Source organism: Leucoraja erinacea, chromosome 8 (genome assembly GCF_028641065.1).
Source record: "Leucoraja erinacea ecotype New England chromosome 8, Leri_hhj_1, whole genome shotgun sequence".
In the NCBI taxonomy this organism is placed as follows: Eukaryota; Metazoa; Chordata; class Chondrichthyes; order Rajiformes; family Rajidae; genus Leucoraja; species Leucoraja erinaceus.
The window spans coordinates 26,691,378-26,701,556 of record NC_073384.1 but is presented as its reverse complement, the minus strand read 5'-3'; the positions used below and the strand labels follow the sequence as shown (position 1 = coordinate 26,701,556).

The 10,179-nt window shown below is 46.2% G+C and overlaps 1 protein-coding gene across 2 annotated transcripts in view; it reads right to left on the bottom strand.

Annotated features, from left to right (window-relative positions):
- Positions 1–251: 251 nt before the first annotated feature.
- Positions 252–10,179, bottom strand: part of LOC129699458 (synaptojanin-2-binding protein-like) — a 39,358-nt gene continuing 29,430 nt past the window's right edge. Inside the window, exons 4-5 of one of the 2 annotated variants that reach the window (XM_055639270.1) lie at positions 4,720–4,785; positions 252–2,214 (exon numbers count right to left, since the gene is read on the bottom strand). In XM_055639270.1, coding sequence (XP_055495245.1) covers positions 2,074–2,214; positions 4,720–4,785 — 207 coding nt within the window. In that variant the 3' untranslated portion in view covers positions 252–2,073. Of the gene's footprint in view, positions 2,215–2,339; positions 3,152–4,719; positions 4,786–10,179 lie in introns of those variants that run through there. The other variant, XM_055639271.1, reaches the window with a different exon arrangement.

Genomic DNA, 10,179 nt, shown 5'->3' with positions numbered 1-10,179 from the left:
TCTGATGTTATGAGGCAGCAACTCTACCAGCTGCACAACAATATATTTAGTTTAGAGTTTTCCCTTTTCTGCAGCGTGCGTTTGGGTGCTTTTTAAGTATAACCTTGTAGATAATAATTACTAGTCCTGAACTCTGTCCACTGACTTGCCGGCAACTACCCGTAGTTGGATGTTCAACCCTGCTATCTCTGCACCAGTACTATCTGTAGTAATCAGTCTGAAGAAGGGTCCCTGCTTCAAACTGCGCCTATCCATTCCCACCAGAGAAGCTGCCCGACCCGTTGAGTTATTCTAGCACTTTCTGTCTTGCTCAAGACTCCAGTGTCTGCAGTTCCTTATATTTCCATCTGTAATGTTGACAGCTTCAGAAGTGGGTTACATTTTCCATTTCAGATAAGAATGCGATGCTTTAAAATAGGAAGAATGATGTCTTACGTATGTGATATATTACATATTCACATTCTAAATTAACATATATCACAATATATATGTTAAAGTACTTGATGAAATGCATTATACTCCACTTGTGATATTCCATATTTAATTCTGCTGATACCCCATTTGTTTCTGCTGTCTCAGTTATTTAGAGGGCTTAGTTTAGTTTAGAGACAGCGTGAAAACAGGCCTTTTGGCCCACCAAGTAAGTCCGCGCTAACCAGCGATCCCCGCACACTTACACTATCCTACACACCCATGGGTCAATTTACAATTATACAAAGCTAATTAAACTACAAACATGTACGTTTTTGGAGTGTGGGACGAAACTGAAGATCCCTGAGAAAACCCACATAGATCACGGGGAGAATGTATAAACTCTGTACATACAGCACCCGTGGGCAGGATCGAACCCGGGTTTCTGACGGTGTAAGGCAGCAACTCTACCACTGCACCACCGTGCTGCCCTAGGGCCTTTCAGTTCTGGACCCTTCTTCAATGTTATTTCCTTTTGGTCTTTTAATAATTTTATGTTTAAATAGTTTCAAACTGTATTTTCAACATTCTGCCACCTCACCTATGATGATTCTGAAAAAGACCAGCTGTGCGTTCTATGCATTTTCAGTTTTATTTCATCATCAGCTGCTTTTGCATTTAGAATTTGCTGGTGTCTTGGCTTGGAACACCACACATATCTTTGGATACCACTTTTTTAACAAAGGCAGATATCAATGAGGAAATCCAGCACAGCAACACCATCTTTAATGACTGTCAAAATAGGAGTTTGATGATCAAGACCTCATCCCAGATATGAAACTCGTTGCAGGAGGACAGTGATCCCTGCCCTCCTGTATACTTCTGAGACTTGAGCCACCAATGTCAGGGACCTCAGGGTATTGGAGAGATACTACTAATACTACCTCTGTAAAAACCCCAAATCACTGGCAGGTAAGTGAACTAAGATCAGCATCCTCTCCCAGGGTGACTTGCCTGGCACTAGTTAAACAAAGGTCTGATGAGTAAGCAATGTCATTCCCAACACCAGACTCCAAAATAAACACACCACTCTGAACTTTCTCAAGGCTGGAGATTACCAGGTGGATGGAGGAAATGATACAAGAATATTCTTAAAGCATGTAAAAATGCAACAACATCACTAATACCTGAGAATCCCTAGCTCACATCCACTCCAAATAAAAAATAAGCTATCGGAATTACATTAGGAACCTCATGTCTGTATCAATAGCACACAGGTGTGGGGGTTAAATTGCAGAATGAGCATACCAACTTCCAATCCACCCATTTGACATTTCAAGATCTTTCTGCTCCAATTATTGCACCCAGAGGAAACCCACTTGGTCACAGGTATAATGTGCAAATTCCACTTTGACAGTACCTGAAACCAGGAATGAACCAGGCCCCTGGAGGAGCGAGGAAAGCTCTACTATCTGTGACACATGCTGATCAAAATTGATGGCGTGCTGCAGCAGGCTTGAAGGACCAAGTGGCCTACATCTGCTCATATTTCCCATATTATGATGTAACTTCGCCAAGCGGTGTGTAGAGTAATGCCACTGCGATGGAATAAAGATACTGGCAATCATTTCGGCTAATTGTGAAAATAAGTGGGGATTTATTTCATTTCTTCACTGCTGATATTTTCAGTGCCCCCATCACAATGGCTATGGTCACTACAGAAGATGCCAGGATGATCCATGGTAATCTGGCTGTGTGAAACCTTGAGTGTTGGTACCATTTTTGACGCTTCTTTCCAGAGTACTGTCATGATACAAGCAAGAGGTTATGAGATTATTGTTCAAATAAGCATTATTATTATTATCGAATGAACAAACTAAAATTGAATAATAATTTGAGCCATTTACTATTTTGCCTTAGATACTTCATAAACTTGTTTATGTTTATTAGAGATTCCAAATGTTAACCAGCATATAATCTGATAGTCTGACAATAAAGATTCCATGAAACCCTGGAAATTATGGACCTTTTGGGAGCTACCTCCCAGAGAAGGCAGACATTGATAATTAATTCTTCACCATCTGACATTTTCCGGGGCCAATTGAAGAAAGGGATAGATGAAGAACAAGATCTCAGACCCAAAATTCATGGTTGACTGGGCAGCAGTGGTCTCTGCCAGCATGCTCTGAAAACCTGGTTTACTCACAGCAGGCATCACAAGGCTCTGAAAAAATATCACCAATACTGTCTGTAAAATTATTATCAAGAGGGGACAAATGAACTAACATTGGTGATTTCCCCCAGACCACCATCCCCAGTCTTCAGAGCGAGGGTGGATTTTGGGGAGAAGATAAAATCGGGCCGTGCGGGGCTGGGGAATGAGAAGGTTGAAGGCTTTAGAGAGCAGAGAGCCGGAAGTAATGAAATCAGAAATGTGTGATATTAAGGTCTGGTGCTCGTCTGTGGGACCATGGTCCAAGGATAAGCAGGAGGAGGTGTCTGAGAGTTGCTGTCTGGCCTCAGCTGAGGTCTACTTTAGGCTGTGCACGCCATACGCAAGAAGAAGAAGCTGAGGTCTGAAGAAGGGTCTTGACCCGAAACATCACCCATTCCTTCTCTCCAGCGATGCTGCCTGTCCTGCTGAGTTACTCCAGCATTTTGTGTCTATTCCCAGTCTTCCGGCCCTAGTTACATCAGCCATTGTGCAGGCCACTTTGTATGTATGTCCGACACCAGAGTTCTGAAAGAGATGCATTATTTAGAGCTCTGTCATATGAAGAGATTGCAGGTGAACAAAGAAAAGGATTCCGGGAAATGGTGAGTCTTTTGAAGAAAGGCAACATTCCCACTAACTCGTAGGAGTCACTGGCCCGTGAATTTCACTCTGGCCAGCTGCGGCCTCTGCAGTCTGTCCGCGTTTTTATTATTTTCTGTCTGTGTTTTACTGTAGTTTTTGTTAACACGCAGTGTGTGTGTGGGGGGTGGGGGTGGGGTGGGGTGGGAGCAAACCTCAAAACTTTTTAAATCTCTCCCTGCACTGGAGACCCGACCTTTTTCTCGTCAGGTTTCCGTTGTCGTTGGGGCCGCAACGAGGAGCGGCCTCCAACAGGAAGAAGCCGGGGACTGTGGTGCTACTCACCGTCGCCGTCTGGCCGAGTCCAGAGCGGTTGGAGCGGTTTCAAGCGCTGCTGCTGCTGGATTGCTGCTGCTCTGCTGCTGCTGCTGCCGATGCCGCTGCTAGTCGGACCTGCTGCTGCGGGTCTGCGGACGGCGGCACCGGGAGCCCGCGGATCCCTGGAGGGAGACCGCTTTTCGGGGCTCCTGCAACGGCGAATTCTCCCGCCCGTGTTGCGGGGTTGAAGAGCTCCTGGAGCGGGGCCTGGACTACACCGCCCCGCGCGGCTGGAATGGCCACGGGACTTTGCGAGCGCACACCGGGGGCTCCAACACCAAGACCCGGTGTGCGACCTCGCACCACCCGGCGTGGCTTCAATGGCCGCGGGACAATCGCCATCGCCAGCCGGGGGCTTTGACTTTGACTCTGACATGGGGGGGGGGGGAGTGCAGTGGAGAGATAAGTTTTTTTTGGCCTTCCATCACAGCTATGTGATGGATGTTTATGTAAAATGTAATTATGTTGTGTCTGGGGTCTATTTGTGTGTAATGTATGGCTGCAGAAACGGCATTTCGTTTGGACCTCTAGGGGTCCAAATGACAATTAAATTGACTCTTGACTCTCTTGACTCTTGACTCTTGACTCTTGACTCTTGACTCTTGACTCTTGAATTTCAAAGTGGAGAAGTATTCAATATTAAGGCTATGCATCAAGAGCACGCAGAAGCCATAAGTAAGTGGGAAAGGAGCAAACCTCAAAATTGATAAAACCTGAATGGAATCATGTCCTCCAGACTCCGGTGACTGCATAAGAAAGTAGAAATATACAGATGTCATGCCAGCTAACTTATCTTTAAACTCAGAGAATTGACAATTTCAAATGTCTGGATTGCTGGTATGGCAACTTAACTATTCTACTACCAAATGCCTCAAATACGAGGCAAAATCAGAATTTACTTGTGGTTTGGTCATGGATTTTTCAAAAAATAATAATGAGCTTATTAGTTCCACCTCCAGGACACAATGAAGCAGTTTTATGATTGAGTTTTTTCTTCACTCTCTTTTAATATTTGTTTGCATCTGTCACAAAGTCTGGAATGTACGTTCTGCATTTTAAATACATGGGAACACCAGAGAAGATAACATAAAGAAAGGCGTATCAGTGTTTTAATTTGTACAAGATATTTTAATAACCTGCAAGGTTTGCGATGGACTCCATTTATTGGATGGACTCATCTCTTCACCAAAGTCTGGTTCACCCTGGAATTAAAAAAAAAATTGTTTTATGAATTAATATAGGGTCGTGGAATTTTGAGAATACATGAGGCATCTTAGGCCTCACAGCTGCGGTGCTCCATTCATGGTGGGAAGCAACAGGCAACTCAACTTTTTCCTGAACAGGTCAGAGGACTGAGTTCGTAATGATACAAGAGCTGGGAGGAGATCATTGGGCGTGGGACACGTAGGTGCAGGAGTAGGCCATTCGGCCCTTTGAGCCAGCACTGCCATTCAATATGATCATGGCTGATCATCCAAAATGAGTACCCCATTCCGGCTTTTCCCCCATATCCCTTGATTCCCTTAGCCCAAGACCTCACAGTCTTCTTTGCTACATTTCACAGATATCATAAACTAGGTGTAAATCCTCAATGTAAACTTTGCAAAATCTACGGCCAAATTTCATAAGATAATTCCATGTCCTGTGCACCTCCCGTATTTTTCTGAAATCTCATCTTTGCATCTCCAATCTGCCAGGAGGTCCCAGTATGATGTTGTCATGATGTTCATCTTCAACGGTCCTCAGGATCAAAGATGATTTGTTTCCACCAGTTCTGTAAGTTTTGAAATGATAGATGAAGCCAGTGTGGATAGGACAGTATTGTATATGAAGGGTGGGAGATGGATGGGTGTTGGTCAGATGGCACACTGAGCTTATATGTGCTCCCAATGTATGGGTTTAAGATTCTCAATACCATGTGGAAAGCACCTTCACTCCATAAGTGGATATAATGCCAAAATATAAATAGATATGAGGCTTAGAGTGAGCTAGAAGCTTGTTCAAACAAATATAGAGAGGGAAGTGGAAGAGAGGAAATTGAAACACAAAAAAATGCTGGAGTAACTCAGCTGGTCAGGCAGCATCCCTGGAGAAAAGGAATAGGTGATGTTTTGGATCAAGACCCTTCATCAGACTGGGAAATGGTAATAGAAACCGTTTGGTTGACTTGACTCAATCTACAGGGGAAAGAGATTCCTTCTCCACTTTGAGCAGCCATGGACCAGAGATTACTTGGAGTCAATTGGGATTCATGAATCGCTACCCAAAATAGAGGCTGGATAGTGTATCTATTTCAGGAGTCTGTCATCGGACATGCAAACAACATGGCGAATGGATCTGATTGCAAGTCATTAGGGACTCAGGCTGGAGATGTTGGCCTGGGATAGGACACTGATATTGACTTGTTTCCAGTGGAGTTTGAGGATTTTATAGGAACAGCATCAGTCGTACATTTGCAGTACCTTGATATACAGGCTGTAGGTCACCTAATATGTGAACCTCATTGTGTGAAATGAACCGCTTCTTGATGCTGGAGTCACAATACCAAAACTGTTTTGATTTCTTCTCCTTTGGTTCTTCTCTAAATTAAGTAAAAACAAACTTTTGAGGGAAAGCAACGGGTCAAGCAGTGTCTACGTAGGGAAATGGACAGACATTTTGGGTTGGAACTCAGCCTGTTGGAGTACAGGGGAGAAAGCTGATAGAGAGAGATGAGCAAAAGCATGGGGCAAGAGCATGCAACTAAGAGGTGGATTCAAGTGAGGAGGGATTGATTAGCAGATGAGGGGGGGAGGGTAGATTGAGAAAGTAGCCAAGGCTGGAGGTGATAAGCCTTGTGTCTCCTCTCCAGATATAGCTGTATAAAACTTAAGCCCATCGTGAGTCTCCTATTTGTTGACTTCTCACTGCATTCTCTCGTAGAGCAAATTATCAATGTTGAGTTATGATCAGGTAGGAATCAGGCATTGTCATGAATCTTATCTAAATCCACCTGGGTTCAGCAACATTTGCAGGCTTTTCAGCCTTTAATAATAACTTTCTCCTCTCTGCAGTCCATTTCCATCTATTTGCAGACCTAAATAAGCATGAAAGCAGATTTCCTTTGTTTAAGATTGGCATTAAGCTGATACAATTATCTAAATAGTCCCACAAATATTTGAATAGTCTATTCCTCAGTGGCTGATGCAATTAGAATATCATCTTGAGCACACAGATGATGCTGGATCCTCTTGCATCATGTCCCTAGACCTTTGGAATATTTCTGGTACTAATTTTACCCCTGACAATAGATTGTTAAATGTATAAAAATTCCTACTGGCTATTTATAAATTGAATTACGGGGTTCATTTAGCTAGGCATACACAAAGGTACCCGGACGTGGCATCGAAGGACGAGAAGCCGAAGGGAAGAAGTGGAAGCCAAATAACCGAACGGAAACAACGCCGAAAAGCCAAATAACCGAAAGGGCGCAACGCCGAAAAATCAAATAATTGAAAAGGTGGGACACCTAAAAGCCAACTAACCGAAAAGGGCGGGACGCCTAAAGGCCAAGTAACCGAAAGGGCCCATTGCCGAAAAGCCAAATCACCGAACGGACGCAATGCCAAAAAGCCAGATAAAGGGCATGACGTCGCCAGGGGGGGCGGGACTCGTCAGCGATTGGTCCAGACCTCATGCGTCCATCACATCACTGGCCGGGGGAGAAGGGAGGGTGGAGGTCATTTTTCCACACAAGACCGCCTGGGGCTGGAAGGTGACTGGGCACTCTGAACCCGAGCACCAAGGCGTAAACGACCGAAGGAGCCCCCACTCCCCCCAGGGTCAGCGCTGTCCAGCCACGGCCGCCCTCCCGTCTCGTCTCCCCCATGCAGCCGCTCTGTGATGGGCTGTGGGTCGGCAGCACACACGCACACGGGGATGAAAACTCGGCAACGTCCCCGTCAGCTGCAGCAGAGTTGGGGACAGTCTGGTCCCTCTGCCCACCCAGCGTCACTGACCGCGATGCACCGCCACCGGACCCCGACCCCCCCACACCAGAGTGAGTTAAAACAATGGGGGGGGACACAAATTCCCTGGCGAGCAGATGACAAGTGTGCCTGACAATGAACAATTTTATCTCTTCCCACTACCCCTCCCCCCCCCCACCCCTTGATAACACGAAGCACATTTTATTTATTGTTTAAACACAGTAATACCAGAAAAGCGGAAACAACTGTCAGTTCACCCAATGCGCCATACTGGAGCAAAACCTTTGCAGTGTGAAGTTTGTGGTTTCCAGTGCAGGCAAAGAGATATCCTTAAAATAACATATGACCAAGCACAAGGCAGAAGCTGAACTTGAATTTGCTTGTGACCTATGTGAGAAGTGGTTCGAGAAGGCTCACAATTTGAATGTTCAGATGTTCATGGTTCACCCAGAATACAGATAAAAACAAACCTATTGAAATTGAATCGTCAGCTAAGTTTGGAAACATTAATTAAGCAGGAACCCAGTTAATAGTTATTCAACAGCTAAATGATGAGTCTAAAGAACCTTGCACCCTTTTTCAATGTCAGCAAGACACAAAGGATTAACATGAATAAATGCAATCAAGCCAGACTCACCTAAAATAGGTAGACAAAGGAAAGGTTAATGTGGAGAACATAGTTCTGAGCATTATAGCACACCAGTTCCAGAGACAAAGTCCAATGTCTGCAATGGGGTAGAGGTGAATTAGGCAGAATCCTAGCAATTGGAAGGACTGTTCAGAACTCTGAACAGAGGGCCCCAGTTACATCCTGGACATGCATTCAAATCGCAGTGTTGTTTTGAATGAGGGACAGTGCCCATTCAATAGAAATAAGGACTCAATGGAGGAAGTTCTGGATGGTTCAATAACCCTTTCACCTTGGAATGGAACAGTGACTGAAAATGGTGAGGGTGATAATGTTGCGAAGCATCAACCTGTCCCAGCGTTAGCAGACTTTCAGTCTTGTACATATAGTGGAACCAGTTCGCGGTCAGTGGATATGGACAACTGGGAATCCCCATTGAAGAAGGATATGTTCTTGCACTAAGATCCTGAATGTACAGAGTTCAGGTACAAGTTGCAACTCGATCATTAAATATGAGAAAAACACAGTTAACTGCAATGAAGCAACTTGTTCTATAAGAAATGATGTTGTGGATGGATTGGAATCCAGTGATCTTTCTGAAAGGTATTTATCAAGTGAAGATGACAGAGAAACAAAAGTTAAGAATGACTCTTCAGATGTCCTTTCAACCATATTGGAAGAAGAAGAAGAGTAAGTTACCAGTTAAGAAGTGCAATATTAAGGATGTGAAGAAACAATCTGGACAAAAACGTGGCCGGAAACTGAAGTCAAACTAGGAAAGGAAAGATTTCCCCACCGTGTATCGATGTCAGTACAGGTGCACAACCTTTTATCCGAAAGCCTTGGGACCAGACACCTTTCGTAATTCAGAATTTGTCGGTCTTCGGAATGGAAATTTTTTTGCGTAGATTTTAATGGCTGGCTCAGTGGTAGAGTGCTCGGCTCATATCCGCAAGGTCGCGAGTTTGCGCCTTGATCCCGGCAGAAGAAGTTGGAGCGGGGCTGGGCTGGGCTGCTGCTGGCTGTGGGTCTCTGGGATCTCTGTGTTTGCGGTGGGCCTGGTGGTCGACGTCCAATTGGTCCTGACGTCTCCGGTGACTGCACTGTCCTGCAGCCATCGCCGTCGTGAAGACAGTGCAAAGCCCCCACGCCGGTGCAATGAGCGGGGAGCGGGAGAGGGGAGGGAAGGGGTCACACACATGGCCGGGAAGCAGAGGGGTGTAGGTGGGGTGAAATTGAAGGGAGCGACAATCTGCTGCTGCCTGCACGCTGAGTTTAAAAGTTCCCACGCAAGATTCACGATACACTGTGTATCGTGTCTACCGTGGGAACTTTTTAACTCAGCGGGCAGGTAGCAGCAGATTGTCAATTATTAACCCTCCCGCGCAATATACTCTCACCTTCTCTTTTATGAATGGGGATTTAGTTCCCCTTTCTTCGAGGACCGACCGGAGGTTCCGCTGTCACCTCTGCGGGCCGCCCTCGGTGAACGTCCTGTCTCCCTGTCCCTGGGATAGTAGGGGGCGATCAAACAGCACAATACCCCCCTCCCCCTCCAACTCCAGAGGAATCCGCTCCCCGATGGGCCGCTACGGCGACAAGTGGCAGTTCGCCCACAGCCCGAGCTGCGCGACCCCAAGAACAAGTAGTACCTTCCACACTATCAGCTTCTGCCCATACACTGCGTGTTCCTCTGGAGTTGGAACGGGGCTGGGCTGGAGTTGCTGATCTGGGATCTCCGTGCTTGCAGTGGGCCTGGGGGTCGGTGTCCCGATGAGAGGGCGGAGCTCGGGCTGTGGGCGAACTGCCACTTGTCGCCGTAGCGGCCCATCGGGGAGCGGCTTCTGGTGGTCCTGACGTCTCCGGCCAGTTTGCAGTTTTCCTCTGGAGTTGGAACGGGGCTGGGCTGCTGCTGGCTGTGGGTCTCTGGGATCTCCGTGCTTGCGGTGGGCCTGGGGGTCGGTGTCCCGTTGGTCCTGACGTCTCCGGTGACTGCACTG